Here is a 26,020-nt window from a genome sequence, read left to right on the forward strand (position 1 = left end):
TTTAAAAGGCCTTCGAGACCCTGTGCCATGGGGGAGCCAGCCCGACACAGCCTCTCTACTATCTACTCTTCTCTCATTCACCAGGAGCATGACTTTTCCCCTCCCTTCCTCCACAAATGGGAGTTGTAATTAGGTATGACCGTCATGGAGTCTCAGAAGGAGAAGATCCTACACTTTTCCCAAAAATCCTCAATGGCAACCAGGATTAAGGTGACCAACTATAAACTTCTTACCCAATGATACCGGGTACCCACCACACTCCATCACTTCTCACCTCAGTGTTTCCAGTGTTTGCTGGTGTTGTAGGATAGACAGAGGTACCTTTCTCCGTGTTTTTTGGCAGTGCCCGAAACTCCAACAGGTTTGGAATGGGGTAAATAGCATAATTTAATAACTCACCACCATGGACCTGTGTGAGGACCTTGCAGCTTGCCTCCTGCAACTGATGGGGAGACCCCATCAAAAAATGCAACCCTCCCTTACTATCCAGTTGCTAAACACATCACAGGCCTGTATACCACCCCGCTTGAAGGAGGTGCTTCCTCCCATGCTCTCTCTCTCTGGTTCTCCAAGGTGAATGAACTTAGAGACATGGAAAACCTTATGGCCACCCTGCATAATAAAGAGGAATCCTTTTGTGACACATGGCTCCCCTGGAACCACTTTGTCTTTACGGATACTTACCTGAATGAGCTTACACCTCTCCATTGAAGCTCACCTTTCTATGTCCCCACAGTGCTCCCCGGGAGTGGAGGTACGCCTTACATTCCCTACTCTCTCCCCTCTCTCTCTTTCTCTCCATCTAGCCCCTCCTCCCCATGACCCTTCCCTCTCCCTCCACCCTTCCTTTCCTTCCCAATCCTGCTTCTGCAGGCTTCTCCTGCGGGCTCTGCTCCCAGCCCCTAGGCTGCACACCAGTTGGGCTTAGCGTAGAGGGTCGGCAATGCTGCCCATGCTGTTTTTGAGACATCAGCTGATTGTAGAATTCCATTCCACCTAACTGTATGCCCATCTCTCTACAGTTCAAGGCTAGCTCTACATACTATTACCGTTTCCTTAATTAATGATACTTTTCAAGATACGTTTTTTCGATTGTGCCTGTTTTCAAACACTTATGCCTTTTGTTACTCCTTATAACAGTTTCTATCTAAATGTTCTGTATGATGTGGCATTCCTGTGTTTTGTAATTTGGTATACGTCTTAAATTGATGCTCCGTTTTGCCTCTGTGCACACTGTACTTCTATAAATAAAAGGAGTTACAAAAAAAAAAACAAGAAAAAATAGGGACAACAATGAAAGCAAGGACAGAGGTTTTAAATGATGGACAGGTTATTTTTTTTTTCATATTAGGGTCTTTTTTTAAAAAAAAAAGAGGAGAGGAAAGAAGAAATGTTCCAGGAGGCAAAGTGTTGGCAGTAGCAGCAACAGCAAGAATAAGAAAAAAAAAATTATTTTTTTCTTAGTTGAATGGATATATTAGAATTGTATTGAATTCATCCATTTATCCACAGTAGATGTTTGATAGTTCCAAGTGATCCATACCTGATTCATTAAAATAAAAGTCTGCTTCTCAGTCACAAATTCTCCCACTGTACTGAAGACCCTCTCCTACATGACAGGCAGGCAATTACTTCAAGTGCATATTGGGCCACCTTCGGCCAGTTGTACATTCTCAAAACCCAGTAGTTAATTTTTTTTATTTACTGCCTTGCTGTCCCTGCCTATTTTTGCTTGATCATGGTAGGGGTGGCCTTATGAGGAAAAAAATATTAATAAAAATTATTTTAAAAGGTATATTGGTAAATACTGTTTAATAAAATAAAGCTAGCAAAAAAGGTCTGGCAGGTGGAAATATGTTAATGTGGGGTCACCTAGGCCATGAACTGGAGGAAAGAGACTATTTTCACCAGGTGGTATAGAAGCAGTTGAAATACCTAGCAGCTTTGCCACTCATGCATTTAGGTTTTGGGCTTATTGGTGGTTTGGGGACATTTGTTTTTCTTTTGCTTCAGCAACTGAGGGAAGGGAAACCTGGTATGGTAAGGTTGTTACTGAAGATGGTGGGGTGCTCTCTTGAGTTTTTAAAGATTTACTCTGGGGAAGGACAGGCAGTGTATGGCCTTAAGATTGTATGATTAAATTTTTCTGCTGCCTGCTCTTCTCCATTTGTCCCTGGAGAAAGACTCAAAGAAGAAGGGCAGCAAGGACTGAAGAGTGATTGAAATGAGTTTCTTGCCAAATGTGGCAGCCAAACAAATTCCAGTTGAATCCACCTTGCAGGATTCTTTCAATCTAGTAATATTTCTACCTGGTTTGCATTGCTGCCTCTGGCCATGCACAAGGAAAAATTGAGGGGTCTGTTTTCACTAGTTCTTCAAAATGTATGATTCAAGGCCACTATTCTCTTTGCTCACTGCAGCATGTTATGCCATGGAACAGACTACAAAGTTCACAACATTTTACGTTGTGGCTTTTTAAAATGCTTAAATTGCCATCCTTGTCCATGTTTGCTGGACCTAGACAGGGATGATCTTATAAGGAAAAAAAAGAAAGATAAAATAGTTCCCGCTGCTATCTGGACCTGTGCTGCCAGCCACTGTACAATATTTGTGACTATTGTTTCTCAAATAATACAATTATACTCACCTTATTCCTTGCCCCTATTGGTTCCTCCTCTTCATGTAACCGGTTTCCGAAATTGCTTCTCTTTGGTGCTCCGTTTGTTGGTCACAATCTGACATCATGCATGATGCAGGACAGGTAGTCATGCATTGTATGTGAGTACATCAAGGGCCTGCCAACAACTTACCTTGCCGGGAGAGGAAAGCACTGGTTGCTGGGGGAGCAAGGGATAAGGAAAGTAAAACTACATTTTAGTGATACCATAAACAAAATTGAGCATTTAACCTTTTCAGAATGAGAGGTGCCCTGCTGCAAAGGTAGTTTTTTTTAATTCCCTGGAGTTCTTCTTTGAAATAAATACATATTCAGACAATTTACTGCTTTATCTAAAAAAAATGTCATAAAATTTTTATGACTAATTGTTTTTTTTTTAATCTACCCATGGTTCAACTTTTAGTTGGAAATCAATAATTGAGAATGCATTACTTGCTTCAAAATGGAACAGAAATCCTAAATCATTTAGGAAAATGCGGTTTTTGCAACAAATTGCCTCTCTCATCCAGAAAACCAATCAGATACGCAGAATTAATTGTTTAGTAATTCCAGCTAAACAATGTCCATATATGTATTTCTTTTTTTTTTGGCAATTTAACTATAGACTATCATCTGTTCTTATCTCAGCAAGCAGATTCCTGTAATAAGTTGTTTTAAAACTGTAATCTCTTTGTGGAGAAAAATGAAGTGAAGTTGAAAAGGCATTTATCTGTTTTGATAAACACTGCAATATTACTTATCAAAATGGATACACTTTTCACTTGCATAGCAAATACAGCATCCATACACCCCATCCACCAAGAAATGTAAACTCGGCAGTAAGGGATGTGATCCCAGCCAAAACAGATATGAATTTATACCTTGGTCTGGAATTAAAGATAACACCATTTAAGTGATTTGTTTTTTGTGTCTAAACAAGTTAAACAAATTAGTTCTTCCCTTCAACTCATTAATACATCAGACATAATCTAGTTTTTTTTTTTAATGCACAGTCCCATGAGGATGCCATCATTCGCAGTTAAGAAATGAGATAAAAACAAAAAAAAAAACAGCCTAATTTGGAGTTTTAGCTCTTAAAGTTGTTTCCACTTTTAAACATTGCATTTTCTTTGAAAATAAATTGGAATATTAATCTTTAAATGGATCGGTGTTTAGGGACATGAATAAAACATCATTAGAATGCAGAAGACTTCAGGTCTGTTTATGCATGGGCTGTGATCACCATAATTAAGTTATATAAGTGAGATGATCCTCCAGTGCAAATTGCTGATAAACGGTTTGTTTATGATGCGCAAAAACAAAAATATAATAGAGTTGGCTCAAAAAGACTTCCTGTAGACAGATGAATGTTGCCCCGAGATCCCCAAGTAGGGAGATATGTGCCCATCCAAGAACAGAGTGGGCTAGCATCGAGACCCGACAACTTTAATGGCACACTGGTGGCACACCACTATGATCCAACCCTTTTCAGTGTAGAGAAATGAAGGATGGAAAAAGCTCACACAGAGATTTCCGAGATTTCCAAAAGATTGAAAAATCTCTATGGATGACAATGAGCACTTCCAAAGAAAGTGGGACATTGTTATTATATTATTATTATACAGGATTTATATAGCGCTACAGTTTACACAGTGCTTTACAATATAAGGGAGACAGTACAATTACAATACAGTTCCATACAGAAGATTTTGGTGGGCCCTGTTCATGCAGCTTACAATATAAAGGGACAGGGAGGTGGTAAAAAAGGTGATAGTTGTGGGGGATGATCTGATGGAAGTGACTCAAGTGCAGTTCTTAGGTGGAGGTGGGGTAGGCTTACCTGAATAAATGAGTTTTCAAGGATCATCTAAAAGCAGACAGGGTAGGAGCTAACCAAACATACTGGGGCAGGGAGTTCAGAGGATTGGAGAGGCTCTGGAGAAGTCCTGGAGGTGAGCATGGAAGGAGGTAATAAGGGAACTGGACAGCAAGAGGTCTTGGGAGGAGCGGAGATCACAGTTTACTTGATTATCCCAAGCGATAATTAGGAGCATATCTCTCTATAATAAACTTATGGCAAGCACCTGAATACACAGTTCTAAAACATATATGTTTACTATTTTACCTGCCAAAGGATTTGTAATTCTGTACAGCCAGTTTTGTGATTTACACACATGGAGCTCCTGACTAAGCAATCCATCTTCTTTTAGCAATTCAGTTTCCTGTGTCACCTATCTGCCTCCAGCCTTCTCAATAAAAAGAAAATCAGCATCATTATTACCGCTGTCCAATGAGCTGGAAGCAGATCCAAGAAGCAATAATTCCAAACTAGAAAGTAGCAATATGATATTACTGGCAGATCAAATGTGTGTATATCACAGGAATAGTTGTCCAAAATGACCAACCTATTGACAGTTAACACAGTAAATACACATGTGTTTACTTCATATTCAAGTGGTTGTAAACATCTGACATGAAATTTGAAGGAAGAAGATCCCTCTATAGTTTGTACTTGTCTTAATCCAGAGTACTAAGTGTCATTTCTGTCTGTTGACTCATTCCTGTGCTATCTGCATGAGATATATATATATATATATATATATATATATATATATATACATACACAAACACGAAGGGCATTCAAGTCAAACCAGGACTTCTTATTTTCCAGGTATAAAAAGGGATGCTAGCGTGGTGGTACTACATGCAGTAGTAAGTGGCAAGTGTTTCCTATTACTGATACACAGCACACATGTCATGGGCCAGTAACCAGAGACCATTAATCAAGATGGCAGACAACAGTGTTAGAGTGTGCATGGAGCAGGGGATTTTCTTTACCAGGGTGCCACTATCAACAGTGAATATTACTGTCATGTTCTGAGTGATGTGCATACGTGTCTGTGGAAAATAAATGGCCTAGTTTGATCACTAAGGGCATCCTGTTTCTCCAGGACAACGCACGAGCTCATACTGCTCATCACGCTATTGCACATTACAGCAACTCGGCTGGGAGGCATTGCCACATCCCCTTTACAGCCCGAACCTCGCTCCGAGTGATTTCCACCTGCTTGAACCCCTAAAATAGTTCCTCAGAGATCAACATTTCAGCACTAATAAAGAAGTGATGCAGGATAGGATGGTTCAGGTGTACTGACAAATCTTTCTATGCTGAAGCTTTGCAGGCATTAGTTAAATGCTGGGATAAGTATATTAATGTAGCAGGGGAGTATGTAAAAAAATAAATGCAGTCCAGCCTTCTGAACCTTTTTACCCCAGAGGAACCCTTATTATGGTTTTCAGGTCTCGAGGAACCCTTACTAAAACCAACTCATTGAGGGGCAATGGCAAACCTTATAGAGGTGGTCAAAATACCAACTTTACAGACAGCTAAAATGATAATTGGTATCATGCTGCTGGCTCTGCCACATGACATTGGCCCTGTATTTATGCAAGCACCATCAAATGGGAGGTCAATCAGCCACAGCTCAAGGAGCTCCTGACAACCTCTGAAGGATCCCTAGAGTTCTATGGAACCTTGGTTGAGAATATCTGATGTAAATTGTTACAAGTTTGTAATTTTTTTTCAGTTTCTGAGTTATGAAAGTTGAGGTGTAAGCAGTAGTCAATAAAACTTCAGCTTTTAGAATAATGTACTGAATTCGCATTTAATTGGTTGAAGTACTGTAAGTCAAAGTTTAGTTTCTGCAAAATTTCCTTCTTCCTTTTTAAGTATTCCACCAATTTTACTGGTTTCTATGTTACCATTACCTTATTATTATTATCATTATACAGTATGTATATAGTGCTAAAAGGTTTGCTCAGCGCTTTACAATATAGTGGGGGACAGAACATGAGACAATACAGTAACAAAACAGAACACGAGGGGGCCAAGGGCCCTGCTCTTTCGAGCTTACAATCTAGGAGGGAGGGGATAGTGGTACAGGAGGAAGTGGCTGTGGGGGATGGAGTGGTAGGAGAAGTGGAGGAGATCGGCTGTTAGGTGAGGGCGGGGTAGGCTTCCCTGAAGAGATGGGTTTTCAGGGTGCGCCTAAAGGTGAGGAGGGTAGGTGACAGTCTGATGGATTGGGGTAGTGAGTTCCAGAGGATGGGGGAAGTCCTGGAGAAGTCCTGCAGTCGGGCGTGGGAGGTGGAGCACCTTATGCAATCAGTGATATATAGTGCAAAACCAAATGATGAAACTCTCTGGAATTATTATCATAAGTTTTATTTATTAGATAACTTAGGAACTGAGGTTGGCAAGTGTACTACTAGCACTTGTTGGCAATACGTCACAAATCCAGAATTTCTTTGCAATGAGTCAAAATGTTTTTCCCCAAGTAAATGAAGTAAATGAACAGAGCAAATGGTGTCTGTAATTATGTATTTCATTTTTAAATCATATTGAAAAATAAGTGTTGCTATTTAAATGAAGATTTAAAGAGTACTTTTGGTCCATGCTGCAGGTATTCATGTTCACGGGAAGAACATAAATCAACTCATACCAAAAACAACTAATTCAATTAAACTGTTCAACAAAAAAATTAGGGATAGATAATTAAAGGGTACGTTATACCTGAGTGAACTTACAAGTTAGTATTGCATAGTACTTAACCACCTTCAATATGAGCAACAGCACAAAACATGTAAGGGTGGATAACTACTTTATGTGCTTTTTGAAATAAAGTCTACTGGTGCTCAGTCAAAAGAGTGACACAACCAATCCCTCTCCATTCCTCCCCCTGCTCAGATGGCTATGTATAATATTCTGATATATAGGGACAGTCAAAAAGTGGGCAGCAGTTGCTAAAAGCCCAGAAAGTGCAATATGCTCTGCAAACATTGTACCATAGAAGCACCATTTATAAAATGTTTATTTCTTCAAGGGAGTACAAAGATCAGATTGGGGGTTGTTATCTTGGTAAAGCTTCACTTTAAGGGCTTGTGCAAAGGGGGGTTGTTTTCCTACATTTGACATGTGTAGTGCCTTCCTATAGTTAGGCTGCTAGGCTACATTTTGTTTTTGGCTCCGCTGCAGTCTGTGGAACTGTAATCTTTTTTTTTTTTGTCTGGTTAGGGTTTCCTAGCTGGGGGTTTGATTTCTTTCACCTGCTTCGAGGAGAAGCTTCCAGAATATAGGACAGGGAGAGTCAAATGTCCAGTATGAATATTGAGCATGCCCCTGCCAATCCCTGGAAGGAGGAGTCCAGGAGGTGGCTGGGAGGTGATAAATGTTTTGGAGGCCTTTCCAGTTCTTCCTAACAAAGAGGGCTCCTGTTCCACTGGGGCTGCTGCCCCTGGAAGGCAGCTACACTAAGACAAAGATTGCAGTCGGGGTCTCAGCAGGAGCAGGGATGAGGGCTTGGAGAAGATTGCTTATAGATTTTTTTGCTGGAGGGCATTGTTCTGAAGTCTTGGTCTGGAGAAGGATCTTTATCTCCCTCACTGAGGATCTACCTCTGGAGGCTGTGTAGAAGATAGCTCTTGGGACATTGTGAGTACGACCTGATTAGGGATTTTAATGTGTGCCTGCTCCTATAAGGAGTTTCTGCTAAGAAGCTTGTCTTTCTATTGATTGCTATTACCGTTTTGGAATATCCTAAAACCCATGAATTTATCTCCTGTTTCAAGTTAGTTAGCAATAAATTTTAAAGAGACATCCTCTAGACTAAGCCTTTATTGTCGGTGTGTGTGGAACTGTGCTTGTGACTGGCAGCCTCTTTATTTTAAGGGGGACCTGGGCATATTCTCAATTGCCCCTCCGGAGGTGAGCGCTACATATGCATGTGTAACACACATCAAAAGCAGACCAGCAGATTCCCGGTTGTGCAGTGTGGATCACAGTTCTGAGCCTGCATTTGTCCCACTTTGACACAATATGCCCTGCTCAGATGCATGTGCAAGTCAGAAGCTGCATTTTGTATTCAAACGTTTAAAAACAGTTCTACATTTAAATGGAATAAGCATCATTTGAGAGCAACTGTGGTCTACACAGTCCTTAAGACACATGAAGGTGGGACACACTTACATTGTCAGAGATGACATGTGTTGATTTACTAAAGGCAAATAGGCTGTTCACTTTGCAAGAAAAGTTGCACAGTGCTAGAGAATGTTCCCAAAAGCTTAGAAAATATGGTAAAATTTCACTTTGCACAGAATACCCGTACATGTGCAAGAAAAATTAAACAAACAGCGTTTTTTACTTGCACATAATTAAATGATGTAAATCAACAGAGCTTCACCTCATTCACTAAGCTCTTGGAAAATTTTCATAGCAAAGTGCAACTTCACTTTCAAAGTGAAGAGCCTATTTGCCTTTAATAAATCATCACCTGTGAGTTACTAGCCTCATATACTTTCATAACCCAAACATTTCTGAAAGCTATTAAGATTTTTAGTTTCTCGTCTCTTGGGTGAAAGAGTCATTCTGAAATGTGTTCAACATGAAGATTTTAGCAATTTGGTGCCTTGCTCTTGTTTGACATTTTGAGACTTATTTAGCCTTTAACAGTACACTCCTTCATTTGTGCTTACAGGGGGACAACTGTGGTGTACAACCACCAAGTCTATTGCTGAGGGCGAGGAGTTAATTGCCTTTGTTGTGGATTTTGACTCAAGGCTACAAGCTGCCACTCAAATGACTCTTGCGGAGGGGATGTATCCAGCGCGCTTGTTGGACACCATACAGCTCCTTCCTCAACAAGCAGCTATGGCTTCTATCTTGCCTACAGCCATTGTCAACAGTAAGTGGAATATGATGCACTGATTCTTTGGAAATTCTGACATATGTTTCAAATACAATGTGTCATATATAAGAAATAAAATGAAACTAAACTCTACTTTATGTATACAGAATTAAAGAAATACCTCTTGCTATTTTTAAGTTGTATAATTGGGCAGATATAAAGAGTTGGATAGCTTCTATTCACTAGCTTTTTTTAGATACTGTATATTAATTGTAATGTATGAGTTTCTGTTTTTATTGTATTTTTGGTTTTTGCAAACCATTTTTGTATTTAACTTTTCAAGGAAATTTTCAGTTTCAGTTTTACATCAGATCGGGAAATGATTATGTTTATGGTTGCTACTTGGCCTACTTGGGTTTATTCTTGGACAGTTGCAAACTTAAGTTTGTAATGTAATTTAAGCCCTGAGATGCATTGAGCATAGCTTTGGTGTAAATATAGGCCCAATAAACATTTTCGGTATATGTCATATATGCTGCAGTATGTCAATAAACATTAATGCATCCATTTTTGTTTTCTGAGCTCCTCCTGTGCCAAAATGCAGCTACTCCTCCGTAAAATTACACTTAGAGAGTCTGCAAGTGTCATTGAGTAATACAGTGTAACAAATGTATTGTTATAATGTATTTACATCTTCATTAATATGTAGATAAAAGGTGTGACCTATAAATGACTTCAAATATACCGTACATTCCTTCCCCCTGAACTTTTATTTTATCTACATTTTTTTTCAATTTTTTTCAAACAATATTTCATATTTTTCTACTTTTCTTTCATTTTCTTTGTTTTTTTTCAGCACTGCATAAAAATGCACAAAATTAATAAACCTTTATCAGCAGCATTTTCTCATGCTTTGTTCCAGAAACATTATTTAGTGTCATTTTAAACAGAACAAATCATAGAATAAAATGTATGCTGTTTATTTACAAATGAAAAACAGCATTAAATTGGAGATCCACCCAAATAATACCAGCAACTGCAGGAATATAACAAGCAAAGCAGTCTACTGAGGAAGATGAATTCCACGGCAAAAATTAGAAATGGTGTCTGGTGTCTAAATGATTTTTTTTCTTGCCTGGTGTGAACCTTTTAAAAGCAAAAAACAAGCAGAACCGTTTCAGTTGTAGGCGGCTATCAATATAAAATCTAGGTACTAAGTCTGACCTTTCTCTGGAAGCAAAATATGTGAAAGATGTTTGGGATTTCATATTGATTGATGTCTGTTCTGTGCTGTAAACTCCTATAAAACAGGTAGAAATAGTTTGTGGCACCAGTAGTGTCCAGAACACCATCTCACCCAAATGAAGGCAATCTTATTATTTAGCGGTGAATATGATGATAGGATTGCACTAGGACGGAAAAATAGCAAATAACAGCAATAATAGGTCAGGAGAAAGTTTCTTTGGCAGATTGGTACAAAGTGCTTATGCCCTTCTAAATCTTTCCTAAACATGGCAATGTGAAGTTTTAGGTTTTTACTAGAGGTCTACATATTTCCATTTTGACACATTTTCATGCATGAAAATGTATGTCCAGCAGAAACCAAAGTTTTCCTTTGTGACTGGACCATTACTAACATATAAGACTAACATATAAGATACTGAACATAGAAAGTGAATGTCAGAACAAACACAAAACTGAACAAAGATAGCATAAACAAAGTGTGACTAACCTGTATCAAAGAGGAGAGCACAAAATATGTGTTGCTCACTTGCATTCCAAGTTTAATGTGAGCTTGTTGGTATCAGTCTCCTGAAGACGCACTATAAATCATTAGAGCTCCTTCTAGCTGCAGACTAGTAAAAGCATAACTGGGAGGTTTATTCATTTACTTGCTACACATGCAACTGATTTAATCTCAGTTGCCGTTTGTCATTTAAATTGTCGTTTAGCAAGAAAAAAAAACAGGCATTCAGCAAGATTGCCTCCTGAATGCCTAATTAAGCCCAGTGATGGGTGAAACACGTTAGCGGGGCTTAAAGAGGGAGGTGTGCAGTGCAGTGTGTCCTGTATGTATCTTTGCCTGCTCACAAAACTGGACTGCAGTTCCAGGATGTCATCATTCCCGTTATTTGCAGACAGCTGCTTAGCCAAATTCTGAAAAGTGATCCACCACAGATCGCTTTTTAGACAATCAGAAATTGTGAACCTTGCCTTAATATGTAATTCCAGCAAAAATGAAACAAGTGCTGAGAGAACTATGGAGGCTGTTATCTTTCTGAAAATATTAACTACCTGGCTGTCTTTTGATCCCTTGACTACAGTTCTTCCTGATCTACTGACCTGGAACAAGCTTTCTGTTGGAGAAGTCAAAGTAAAGTCTTTATTTTCAGACTTGTTCCAGGTCAGTGACTCACAAAAAGGCAGCTAGCTTCATCTCAGGGTGATCATATACATATGGATTTGTAATTGATGTGATTGATTGCAAGTAAAAGATTAACTCCTCCGTGCTGTCCATACGCATATATGCAGCCTCTTGGTGGGTGGGCCTTAAAGTGGAACTACACTGCACTAAACTACCACAAACCGAAAATGCTATTTAATTCATTGTTAATATTCAAACCAAACTTCCCCATCCATCCATGTCTCCATGCTTTATTTTGCTAAGAAATCACTTTGAAAAACACCCCCTAGCATTTCTGGCCGTGGCCATCTTGAGTAAGGGCAAATGATTCATGTAGCATTTACTTCCTGGGATCCATCTGCCCTTAGCTCAGGCATTGACTGAGCTGAGAACCCTCTCTCCCCTACTGAAGACCCCTGGGATGTATGGCATCATTTGCCTAGGGATGGAAACAGGATACTTTTTCATACATACGTGTGTGGCTCCTTTAGAGGTTAGCAATGGCACTCTCCATATCGCTCTCAGCAAATGTTTTCTTTAACCCTTCCCAACTACTGCCAGGGCGAACATATCATTTTCTAAGGGTGCCTATTTGTAGTGTTGATGCCTTTCTGTATAACAAATGCTAAAAAAAAACCTCTATGATATAATGTATCCTGCAGGGAAGACATGGAATACTCTCTTCTCCTGTTGCTTGTGATGATCTTTGCTGTAGTGTAGAGAAACCTGAAGAAACTGCAGAATCCAAGACTTCCATGACTGTGGATTTCCTGGCACCCCATTGCATGCCGTGGATCATCCCGCCATTTCCTACATTACTACAGGAGAAAGTAGTGACATAGAGACCAAAGGGAGGAACCACAGCATGCAGCAGGGTGACAGGAGATCCAAAGTATTGGAAGTCTCAGATTCTGTGTCATCTTCAGCTGGTGGTTCCACTTTATTTCGGCAGAGATCAGTGGTGTGGGAAATTAGTATTCAGTGTCTCTTTAGAGACACATGGAGGCTGCCATTGCAGAGTACTGCTACTTGCCTGGATGTCATGTTTACTCTCTGGCTTCAATACTGTGACTCACTGACCTGGAACAAGTATAAAAACAAATTTTGTCTTCTGATCTGCATACTTGTTCTGGATCAGCGACCCAGAGAGTACTGAAGCCACTGACTCATCATAACAGTCAGGCAGATGAAGGCCAGCAATGGCAGTCCATACATGACTCCCATTACCATGACAGGGTTATTTTAATCCAATGGCAGACAAAGCAATAACTTGTTCAATTAAGAAACCTTTGCTTGTCCACACACAGGACAGAACCTGTGACGATGTAAATATGCCAGCAGCCATCACTGACTTGTTTTTAGACAAATAAATTCAAAACATGGGTGGTATAGGAGGTGCCACACCATATTAGTTACAATCACAAAATACGTAAGCACTTGGGCTTTTAGGCCACCAGGTATCAAACAATGACAACAATACATACATAATTTTATTTTTACATAATATAACAAGATTCTACGTTAAAAAAGGAGAGGAAAAGATTCTGAATCATTGTTATAGGTGTACCCAAAACAAATATCCAGCCCTTCAGGTTAAGTCAAGATAACCAATTGCTCTGACCAATAATGGACCATGTACAGTGCTATAAACAAATGAGTACTATACAAAGAGGGAAGAGAAAAGAGTCACCAATGAGCTCAATGCGTTTCGCGGTCCAAGCCTCTTCATCAGGAGAAGTACATATCAGAATATATATTTCAATCCAAGATGCATGTGGTTATCCAGATGTAACCATCAGCCCAACACCCCCCAGAGGGGGAGGGACACCCCTGGAACCATGCGCCATCCCCAAAGTGAGACCACTGGAGCATATTTGGACAGACTGGGCCATCACCTCACCAAACTCCAACATGTGCATTATCCCCTTCCGGATAAAACAGATTAATAAACTCTTATCATATCAGGAAGATGTTCAAACACCACCACCATCAGGGACATACAACACGACCGGAGGAAAAGGATTTCAGTTTTTTAAGTGGGCTATAGAAGAGTCGAAAACCAAAGGCAATTTTTTTTGACTGTCAGTTAGTTTTTTGCATCATTAGTGTGCCAGCTGCAACACGTGAGTTTCGTGCTGCAATCGAAAGTGCTTGATCCAATATGCTGGAACAATTGTATGCGCCATTTTTTATTTTTTTTTGATCTACAGAATGTTCATCTATGGCCGGCCTTATAAAGTAGTAAAGGATTACGACTCTGGAGCCTGCACCTTTTAAGTCACTGACATAGAACAAGCATGCAGCACATGATGTCTGCAAAGCCAACCTTGTTCCAAGTTCGTGACTTGTAGCAACCAAGATGGAGATGACAGCCTCAGACCTTGTACCCGTAAGAGCAAGTCTTAGGTTCCATATTTAAATCCTACCAGTTTTACTCTAAAACTGAAGTGAACCTGTGTGGATATAAAAACCTTTTTTAGGCTTTTATTCTTTTTCACCTAATGATCTGGCAAATAAGTCTGTAGCTTGTCAACAGAACAAGCTCTCCTGCCGATATATCAGTTGTCTTGAGACAAACCATTTAACACCAACAGTGGAGCTTACAATGATCAGCTTTGATTTATTTATGTAAATCCTCTATCCCAAAAGGAAACAAAACTGTTGCTGTAACTGATTATAAAGCGGTAGCTGTAGTTTGGTTTCAATTTGTTAGTGTATCTAAATTTGCTAGTACATCTAACACTCCCCACCTTCCCAGATTAACAATATTGCTGCCCAAGGATACCCCTGTGCGCCTTCATCCAGAGTGTGGCCACTCTATTTCAGGAAGTGTGTTACTGGCCAGATCACCAGGTGAAAACAGAGGAAAAGAGACTAAAAATAGAAAAAGAATGCATCCACCACGTCTAATGATTGGTGAGCTGCAATATATGACATTTATGGTTTTGGGTTTAATACTGCTTTGGGTGCTTTATTATGAAGATGTTAACTTAAAATCTAATTCCACCTACTTTTTAAATAATTAAGTCAGCCCTTGTTATAGGTAGAATCGAGCTACAATGTTAGAGTTTTAATCTACCTCCTATACACCTCACTACTGGTCAGGGAGGCCACCAATCACATTGTTGGGACAGTCGTAAAATAGGGATAGGTCAAACATCAGCTTCCTAACCAATGTGCGCATTCGGCAAGTCCAATACTCTTGGGGTTCCAGGGTGCTTTAGCAGATAGCTAACTCTGCATACTGTACAGGCATCTCAATGTGTTTCCTTTTGCATCCAACTGATTTTTAGCTTTAACTTTACTGCAGGTTTTCTTTAAATAGCTCATTTTTTGCACAAGTGTGGGTTTGGTATGTTAATGGTATATAGATGTAATAGTCCTTTAAAGCTGAACTCCAGGCAGATATAAAAAAAAAATCACTGAATCTAGTTATGTAGTCATTATAAGTCATTAGGTGAAGGCTATTAGGCTTCAGTCATCCCCTGTACAACAGCACTTGGGCTGCAGGAAAGCAACAGAAATCAATCATGTAATTCCAAAAGCAACCTCCTGCGCTTAAATGGAATCCTATCCTTCAAAAGCTGCCGACACCAAACTTATACCCAAGTAAGTGAATGATCAATTAAAATAAATAGTGTAGCGCTAATAATACTAACAAATTACGTGTTAAAGTGCACAAACTCTATATACATCCCCTACATATATCTATCCAAGGTGATAAATCAATACATAAATAATAAAATAGTTGTGTCATACGTGAATTCCCTCACGGGGAATATTTAGTGAAAAAAGTGACAAACACACTCCTATTTGCACATTGTGAAACAATATGTATACCGGTGCACAAAATTAGTGAACAAATAATCAATTCAAAAAGTCCAAAATGATATAATAATAGTAATACGATAATTTGTGATGATCCTCACACTTCACTCTTCATGCAAGAATATATAATGTGCCGTATACGTGGTACACACGTGCCAATCCTTTACCAGCCAAAATACCCCCTCACCTCCTTCATTAGACCGCACAGGGTCAACACGCTTTGAGGATCAAGTGATCCTATCAGTATGGGTCCCTCTCAGGCTTTCCCCTCACGTCTCCAGCCTCCAACAGACTAACAGCCAGCTCCTCACAGGATCATGATAAGACACAAACAGAGACCCTCCATAGTGCAACCGGTTTTTATTGCATCAAATTTAAAACGACAATAAGTATTACACTCACATTTGCCCACGAGTTTTCCAGCTTTTTACCACATGCTATGGGTGTACTGCATGGGTGTACTCAACAGGGTGATCCAATATAGCCCCCACGCCGGAAATGACGTCACCGGAAGCTCCTCCCCATGCACCGACGCGTTGCGCCACGCCCACCTCGTGACTTCATCAGGGTTGGCACGTGTGTACCACGTATACAGCACATTATATATTCTTGCATGAAGAGTGAAGTGTGAGGATCATCACAAAGTATCATATTATTATATCATTTTGGACTTTTTGAATTATTTGTTCACTAATTTTGTGCACCAATATACATATTGTTTCACAATGTGCAAATAGGAGTGTGTTTGTCACTTTTTTCACTAAATATTCCCCGTGAGGGAATTCACGTATGACACAACTATTTTATTATTTATGTATTGATTTATCACCTTGGATAGATATATGTAGGGGATATATATAGAGTTTGTGCATTTTAACACATAATTTGTTAGTATTATTAACGCTACACTATTTATTTTAAGAAATCAATCATGGTTATGCATATTCATACAGAGGCAGGAGTACAGGGATTACCTCATCAGTGTGCTGCTGCTCCTTCATTGTCCAATCAGAGGCTGGAATGGATCCCCGACCAGTCTGTATTGCTTAACTGTAGTTTAGTTTGCAGAGAGGTCTAGGACCTTCCTTTGCTTTCTGGTAGAGAAGCTTGGATCACAAGACTGGCTGAACAAAGTTATAAATCCCTTAGCAGGTAAAACAGTTGTTTGCCTGGAGTTCAGCTTTCAGCTTCACTGATTTGTTGCTTTTTTTTCTGCCTTCTTTGCAGAAGACATATTCCCCTGCAAATCTTGTGGAATTTGGTACAGGAGCGAGCGCAACTTGCAGGCCCATCTCATGTATTATTGCAGTGGTCGCCAGAGGGATACAGCCCAGCTTCCAGAGGATAGTGAGGAAAGCACGCCACAGATGTCCAGTATCTGCCCATACCCACAATGCACCAAAAGCTTTTCTAATGCCAGAGCACTGGAAATGCACCTAAACTCCCATAGCGGTAAGTCTGTTGAACGAAAAGAATTCTATCAGATGTTCTTCTCTCACGTTAAGGGTTTACTTTAGAGTTGGGGATGGTGGATAGTTTAGGATACTTTAAAGGAACACATGCTTTGCCCATCTAGTTGCATATACCTTTCCTTTTCTTCCCCATCTTTCCATTTGGCAAAAGAGGGTGAACTCTCTCCCATTACTCCCATTATTTTTTTTTGACTATTTATTTTACAAGCACTTGCACCGCATGCGTGTTTGTTATTTGCCAATTTATCGAGGCCTGCCCTAACGTTGAGGAGAACCTGTGGCCTTCACAAGTCTTTTCCCTCTCCCCAGCTAGGGGTCTCTCCAGCTGATCCCTAATTTAGTACTTGGAGCACTGGTATCCCTGAGGACTGAAGTCTGTCTGGTTTTGGCTAGGTGGGCTAGAGTGTGCCTTGCCCTTGTCAGAGTTCTTGTACCCTGGGATGTTCAGGGATTGAAGCCTGTCCTTTTTGGACGTTGAGCAATTCTGTACCTTCATGCACTTTGTGTGCTGTGATTTTAAGACACACTTTTTTTGTTCAGAGGGCTAAAAAGTACCCAACAATGTCAAATCAGGGTGGGGAGAGAGACCTCAACCCTATGTAAAGTCCAAGTCACAACATCTTTGAAAAATGTGTTTTGGTCTGGTGTCTTAATGATGAATTACAGGGCAGCTTAGAGTTTCTGGTCAGTTCTGGCCAGTTAGCCATCTGATGTTAGCAATGTATTTCCTTTGTGATAACAGGTATCTATTACATTATAGCACAGTGGTAGGGACACCAGGCATGTCCCCTTTAAAAGAACCAGTCCTGGAAGCAACTTAATGGACAGCAGCTCAGGGATAATATTGTTTTCAGAGTGTCAGTCATTATGACTGCTAATGGTGCCCATACACTAGTGGAAAATTGTTGAAAATCTGTCAGTTGGGCAGTTTGTTTGTTTTTTTATCCAGTTAATCGGAACACATAGAAAATCACTCTTTGACATTTGTGAGCCAAGGAATCAAAGGAAAAGTTTGGAAAACTTCTGCCGAATGCATGATAAATTGAAAGGTTAATGTGTTTCTCACTCATTAAAAATCAAACTGTTCGTACTGCACATTCGTGACAAAATGAACGAAAAACTGATTCATTCGTGTCCATTAACTGATTTATCGTTGGAAATTCGGCCAGTACATGATGGCAATATCGTTTTCTCTCACGACCAAGTGTTCATTATGCAAAAGCGAGTTTGAATGATTTTTCGACTAGTGTATGGCCAGCATAAGTCATTATGACCCCTTATAGTTTTGCTTAGCCTCATCCACACTTAAAGTGGTTCCAAAAGCAGCAGGTTTTTACCTTAATGAATTCTGTTAATTAAGCTAAAAAAATCTGCATGCAGCTTCCACAGCCGCCCCCAATACTTACCGGAGCCCAATCTTGATCCAGCACTGTACACAAATGCAGTGGCTCTCTCCCGCCCCATTGGCTCAGAGACAATAGACACACAAAGCCATTGGCTGCGAGTACCTACGAGTGCATGGACACACAAAGCCTGGGAGTGAGCCTGCTCTGGTACCCCCATAGCAAGCTGCATGGGACACTCAGCAGGAGGGAGGGGCCAGGAGCATTGCAGGGGACCCGAGAAGAAGGAGATGCTCTGCGCAAAGCCATTGCATAGAGCAGGCAATTATGACAAGTTTGTTACTTTTAAACAAACAAACAAAAAAATCTGCCTTCATTATCACTTTAAAAAACTAACAAATTGTAGCCAAACTCCGGCTCACACTTTATAGTCAGTAACAGCAACAGTTTGTTTTATCTTTTGGGATAAAGGCTCTACATGAATAAATAAAAGTTGATCATTGAAAGCAGCCCTGCCAATGATAAATAATGTGTCTCAACCCTCTGACTGCTACATCTGGAAAGAAACCCTTAACAAAAAAAGAAAATGAATTCAGCCATCACACCTAATGCCTGGTACTCTGCAATATAATAAATGTTAGCTTCTGGGTTTAATGCCACTTTAAGAAACCACGCTTAAAAAAAAAGGTGACTTGACCTGGCAATGTGCAAATGCATTCAGTTTAAATAGTTGTTTTTTTTTTGTGCTGAGTAGTGCTACATGACTTGAGAGCAGCAGTCCACAAAGTGTTAACACTTTCCTAATACTTTTTGAATAAGTCTGCATTTGTGAACCATATAGAGGTGGTAGCAAGGACTATTTTTGCGTTACCCAATCTTTAGTTTGTTTGTTAGACCCTTTAATAATCAAAATTCTTTGATTTATTTGGAGAAAAAAAAAAGCCGAATGGCAAGTTGTTCAGAAAGCCAGAAGTATTTGGAATGTTTTGTGTGCGATAAGATATTTTGTCTGGTTTGCTGATAGATCAGCAAGATTTATTTTTGTATTAACATAATCCTGTCTTTTTGCAGGTGTTAAAGTTGAAGATGTCTTTCCTCCCGGGGCCAGCCTGAAATGTACAGTGTGTAACTACACGGCAGAATCTGTGATTAACTTCCACAAACACCTGTTCTCTCATCTTACTCAAGCTGCCTTTCGATGCAATCAGTGCCATTTTGGCTTTCAAACTCAGAGGGAACTCCTACAACACCAGGAGCTTCATGTCCCTGGAAGTAAACTGCAACGAGAAGCTGACACCGAACACTCTCCCGGTGCCAATGAAGCAAATGCACAACAGACGCCAGAGCTGCTGAATAAAAATGATCTTCTACAAAGCCAAAAGACTGGGTTGAACAAAGATGCAAGCTCAGACAGTGAACTGGAAAAGAGTGAGAAGAAGCCACATCCTTTTCTATCCAATCAGCGGCTAGAGACGGGCAATAAAAACATGTTTTCCTACACTAAAATAAAATCTGAGCCATCAAGCCCCAGGCTTGCATCATCTCCTGTACAGCCCACTCTTGGTCCCTCTTTCCCCATGGCACCTTTTCTATCTCAATTTGCTTTTCCCCATGATATAACTGTGGTTCCTCAAGCCTCAGAAATACTGGCAAAGATGTCCGAACTGGTACACCGGCGGCTACGACACGGCAGCAATAGCTACCCCCCTGTTATTTACAGCCCCCTGATGCCAAAGGGAGCCACTTGCTTCGAGTGCAATATAACATTCAACAACTTGGACAATTATTTGGTACATAAGAAACACTACTGCAATAGCCGATGGCAGCACATAAGCAAGTCAACAGACTTTCCCAGTGTAACAGAGAAGATGCCAGAAGCTGTGAGCCCAACCAATGCTCAGAATGCGGTCAACCTTCTCAGTACAACTCTTCATTCTTCTGAAAATGACAACCAACTGCTTCAGGCCTCCTGCATTAACTCAGGCAATGTTCTAGATCTTCTGGGATCAAACCTAAAGCCAAGGGACAAAGACTTTGCCTCTGAAGTAAAAAAATTGCCAAATGCGAGTAACAATGATGAGAAAATGAATGGAAAAACAGCAGAAATTAAAAGTGTTGCACCCCCACAAATGGAGAGTGACAACAGTGACCCAAACAAAACCACCTGCGATGCTTGTAATATAACCTTCAGTAGGCATGAAACATTCATGGTTCATAAACAGTACTACTGCGCAACTCGCCATGACCCTCCATTAAAGAGATCAGCAATCAACAAAGTGCCTGCTATGCAGAGAACTATGCGCACAAGGAAGAGGAGAAAGATGTATGAGATGTGCCTTCCTGAGCACGATCAGAGGCCACAACTTGTTCAACAGCATTTTCTTCATGTAGCTAATCTTGGCAACCCTTGCACATCTGTCCAAGAGCCAGCAGAAGGCCCCGGGGACTGTTATCATCCCAGGTGCGATATCTTTCCAGGAGTCGTTCCAAAGCATTTGGAAACATCACTTTCAATTAGTAAATGTGTTCCCGTGGTGAAATGCGAAACTTCGCACTCAACCATTTCCTCCCTTGAGATGGATGCACCAATAGACCTTAGCAAAAAATGCCTAGCGCAGTCTGATCGAGTAGCCTCATCTCCCAAAAGGCTCCTGGACTATCACGAGTGCACAGTATGTAAGATAGGTTTTAATAAAGTTGAGAACTACCTTACCCACAAGCAAAACTTCTGTCCTGTGACAGCAAGCCAACGCAATGACATAGGAAATCTAGAGAACAAAGTTTTCCCCAATCCCGAGAGTGAAAGGAACAGCCCTGAAGCCAACTTTGAAAGGAGCTCCATAAAGTGCGAAAAGAACAGATCCTCAAAACAGGCCTCACCTAATGGGAACTTGTTCTCTTCACACTTAGCGACTCTTCAAGGTCTTAAAGTCTTTAGCGAGGCAGCACAGCTTATCGCCACAAAAGAGGAAAACAAAAATGCTTTTTTTTCACAATGCCTTTACCCAGGAGCAATAAAAAAAGCGAAAGGCGCCGATCAGCTTTCCCCATATTATGGAATCAAGCCAAGTGATTATATTTCTGGGTCTCTTGTAATACACAATGCGGATTTAGATCAAAGCACAAATGTAGAAAGCGAGTCTCCCAAAAGTCAGATACCTTCAAATGGATGTTCTTTATTGAAGAAAGAGTCGCTCCCACTATTGCCAAAAAACCGGGGCATGGTAATAGTGAACGGTGGACTTAAGCAGGAGGATCGGCCTGCTGTAAACTCTCAGCAAGAGAACCTCTCCCAGAATCCTCCAGCAGAAGACGGATGTAAATCGCCCTCCTGGGCACCTGACAAACCTCCAGCAGCTAATGAAAACGTTTCTCCAGCAGCCCCGGCTGTTGAGGATCAGGCATCGAGCCTAACGAAAACCGTGAACGGATCTGGAGCAGCTGCAGCCAGCGGGAAGTATTGTCGCCTGTGCGACATCCAGTTTAACAATCTTTCAAACTTTATTACTCACAAAAAGTTTTACTGTTCGTCACATGCTGCCGAACATGTCAAGTGAACAATCACATCTGGAGGTTTTGTTACAACGTGAAGTATGTTTGTTTCCTGCAGTCAGAGTAAAAAAAAAAACAAATAAACTATAATGCTGCTTAATTGACATCCGGACAATCAGGATATCCGTACATTTGAAATGACTTGAAGATTTAAGGTGTAATTCCATAACAGTTATGCGTAAAAGTGTATTATTGGTGCCATTTTTCTTATTATTTATTTTACCAGCATCGTTCATACATTTGCATCCAGCAGCGACTCCTGTTCCTCAGCCGTTAATGTGCAGCTACGAGCTTGCCAGGGTAGTGGTCGCTGTTGGACGCAACTGTAGCTGTGGTTCTGTTATTTTTTATTTAAAGAACTTTATATTAAAGTCATTTGTAATGTTATTGTATAGTTATTGTGTAGCACATATGGTTTGCACCTGTATAGTAGATTTTAAATAATATAGACACAACATTGCAGAGAAAAAAAAGACATATTAGGAATAGCTTCAGAAGCACTTGTGTATACTGATTTCCTTTCCTACGCTGTTGCAGAACGAGTAGCTGTCTTTGCTGAAATATAGCTGACGCCTCTTATCCACGTTACAATCCGATTGTACAATTTTTTTTAGATTTCCTATCCATGTTACAGTCCGATTATGTAATCTCCTTTAGATTTTTCCAACAGCGACCTACTCTACTTGATAGGATAGCAGTTGAATGGAATTTTGTTAGGCAGGTTCCCCCACAACACAGTTGTTGGTAACTCTAAAGGAGATTGTACAATCACACTGTTGAAAGGTTTAGGCTAAATATACAGGTAAGCTTTGAAAGGAGGTGGTCTCCATCTCATTAGAACCAGTTGATTACAGAGTATTGGTCCCAATGGCTTAGTACACTTTCATGCATATCTAAGCATTTTCCATAGAATCGCAGAAGAAACAAAACCCGCAGTATTCAGGCTGTGCCTGTTGCTTGAGACTTGCTTGGTCGGACCCTGAAAGACACCACCACACCAAGCGCACTTCTGCATCCTAAACTGTGTATACTTAGCCTTAAAACCACTATATAACACACCTGGTATTTCCATAGTGAACATATTATCTATCCTTTGAAGAGAAATTCTGTTGACCCCCTCAAGGAACATCACTGCCCACTCTACACACAATCATAAATGGAAAATTAAAATATATGTATTTTCATTCTAAATGCTGCTTAGCAGTTAATAGCATAGAAAGCCTTTTATGTGAATCAGTGGCCAGGCTATTGACATTTAAGTATTTATATTCTTATCAAGCAGTAAAGGAACTTTAAAGCAAGCCTTCACAGACCTCTGAAGCTGCCATCACTGTGGAAGAATTTGTCCTCAAAGTTCCAAGCAGAATCACTTAAAGTGGTTCTAAAGCCTGGGTGTTTTTTTACCTTAAAGTGGAGGAGCCTAGAGCACCAGTGGGGGACCTGAGAAGAGGAGGTTCAGGGCTATTCTATGCAAAACCATTGCACAGAGCAAGTAAGTATAACATGTTTGTTATGTTCATTTTAAAAAACAAATCCAGCTTTTACAATCACTTTTCCTTTAAGTCAATCTCCGAGCAGTTCAGTTTCCCCAACAGTGACTCAGCAGCTCAGCTCAACCTGTTACACTCTTCCAGCAGTAACTCAGCAGTCTTCAAATACATAATCTGAAGACAGAGCAGGAACTTTGTGATGGTGGGCAGAGTGAGCTGAACTACAGAGAGAGCAGCTTCAACAACTTCAGTGCCTCTGCTGCAAACTTTGAAGATGAATTGCTCCACAGATTTTTCAGCTACAGAGGTCAGTGAGGGCTTGTTTTTAAACTAATTTACTGACTGTAAGCATTTAAATGTCTACAGCATAGCCACTGTAACACTTTAAAATATTAACAATGGCACAAATGTGCTAACTGTGTCTAAAACTACCATTTAACCTTTTTATAATTTTGTCACAAAATATAATTTGTAATGATACATCTCTTACCATCAGGTACGTGGGGAAAAAGTTTAATTGAAGCTGCACTGTGTGTAGCTACTCCTCCCCCTTAGCATTTCAGCAGAAAAAACAAAAATATACATATATCCATGCTCCTTTTCTGAAAACATCTCCTGCTGTATTTACTGTTTAAATTGTGCACTCAAAATTATTCATTAAGGAAAGCTGGCCACATAAATATAGGCTGGGAAGGTCAGTGCCAGTTAAGCTGCAAAGATTTGCCCTGACATAAAAAAAAAAGACTAGCTACCTATATTCATGCACATATGCAAAGAAAGTGAGGTTCGATAGAACCATAGGGCTTAGGGAGGATAACAGCACTCTCAAGTAACAAACTCCCATATGCAGGCTGTTGCCCTATTTATCCTGTACCAGCCTATATAAGAAGTGCAGAGAAATCAGGAGGGTACATCTGTGGAAATCCTCTGATGCATGAGTTTCAGTGAATTTTTGTTAAAGGAGGGCAAGGAGGGCGCATAGGGATCATTACTCACCAGCTCCCCAGAACTAACAGGTACCTTAGTCCTTTGACAAATGCCTTTTTTGCCAGATTACAAGTCCAGGTTTGGGTCTCTATTATCACTACTCTTCAACGGCCAGGAAAATAAACATTATTACTGTATTACATTAGTGATTACATTATGTTCATTTTAAAGAATATCCTATTTTTGAAAACAGACTGGTGATCTTCTTCCCAAATAATTCCCATTTGATGGCTTTGTAAACTATCACTATGGAATATAGAAACCTACATATGCCATGCAGACAATGCACTGGACAGGACAATACACCGTACACCCCGGAGCTGCATTGCAGCAATACAACCCTTGTCATCATGCCTCCTTTGCAGCTATATTTGAGCAGACACACAGATCTAGTCATTAGGCTTTGCATTTGTATGTAGCAGTCTGTTCCTGTTCACTTTTCAATCTGAAAAAAAAACCCTGTATGTTAAATGAAGATGGACATTTTTTTTCTTGTATAGTAACTGTATTTTCCTTTGCTGATGCATCTTTGTCTGAATTTTTAAGAGGAGAAAAAAAATCTTTGCTGTTAAATGCAATACTTTATAATGAATGAACAAATTACCGGAAGCAGTATTGTAAGATATGAACTGTAGACAGCCAGTTTTGTCTTTGAAGATAACTACAATCTTAACCCTAAATACAATGCTGCAAGTATGAATCAAATTCAAATGTAATATATATTTACAGTACCTATAAATGTGACAGTACTGCGACTGGTGATCACAGAGAAAAAGTTCTACTTCTGATAGAAAGAATTTCTCAACAAATGTTGTTACTATGCATGTATATGGATGGAATAAAATTCCGGCTCATTGGAAAAAAAAGTCTGTTTTTTTCACAAAAAAAGAATCATTAAAAGTATCTGTTTGGCCCTTTTTCTCAGGTTTGGATGGTGTACGGACGGTTTAAATCAGTGCCATCTTATTAGCATCATGGGCCCGTGGGCAGAGTAATGCACTGGGGCCCCTACAAGCCTGCATGAGGTGTTCCAATTAGAGTGCCCCCTTACATCAGGTGTCCTCTTCACAGCACCCATTAAAATCAGGCCCCCTATCACAGTGACCATATACTGTACACCATGTGTCCCCATCACAGTTTCCGCATACATCAGGTGTCCCCATTACTGTGCCCCCATACATCAGGTTTCCCCATCACAGTGTTCCCATACATCAGGTGTCCCCATCCCATTCTCCCCATACATCAGGTTTCTCCATCCCGTTGTCCCTATACATCAGGTTTCCCCATTAGAGTGTCCCCATACATCAGGTGTCCCCATCAGAGTCCCCATACATTATTATTATTTATTACAGTTACTTATACAGCGCCATCAATTTACACAGTGCTTTACACATATATTGTACATTCACATCAGTCCCTAACCCCCAAGGGGTGTACAATCTAAGGTCCCTAACTTTCATACACATACTAGGGCCAATTTAGACAGGAGTCAATTTACCTACCAGCATGTCTTTGGAGTGTGGGAGGAAACCAGAGTTCCCAGAGGAAACCCACGCAGACACAGGGAGAACATGCAAACTCCAGGCAAGTGGTGCGGTGGTTGGG

The 26,020-nt window shown here is 40.2% G+C and overlaps 1 protein-coding gene across 2 annotated transcripts in view; it reads left to right on the forward strand.

The window, feature by feature from the left end:
• The window catches only part of ZFPM2 (zinc finger protein, FOG family member 2), a 542,561-nt gene extending 517,227 nt beyond the window's left edge, over positions 1-25,334 (forward strand). Inside the window, exons 6-8 of one of the 2 annotated variants that reach the window (XM_089655913.1) lie at positions 9,190-9,396; positions 16,799-17,023; positions 19,458-25,334. In XM_089655913.1, the coding sequence (XP_089512039.1) occupies positions 9,190-9,396; positions 16,799-17,023; positions 19,458-21,943 (2,918 nt within the window). In that variant the 3' untranslated portion in view covers positions 21,944-25,334. The remainder of the gene's footprint in view (positions 1-9,189; positions 9,397-16,798; positions 17,024-19,457) is intronic. The other variant, XM_089655914.1, reaches the window with a different exon arrangement.
• The last annotated feature ends 686 nt before the right edge of the window (positions 25,335-26,020 follow it).

The sequence above is a fragment of the Staurois parvus genome, unplaced genomic scaffold, assembly GCF_062004578.1.
Source record: "Staurois parvus isolate SC_StPar_1 unplaced genomic scaffold, SC_StPar_1.0 ptg000876l, whole genome shotgun sequence".
NCBI lineage: Eukaryota > Metazoa > Chordata > Amphibia > Anura > Ranidae > Staurois > Staurois parvus.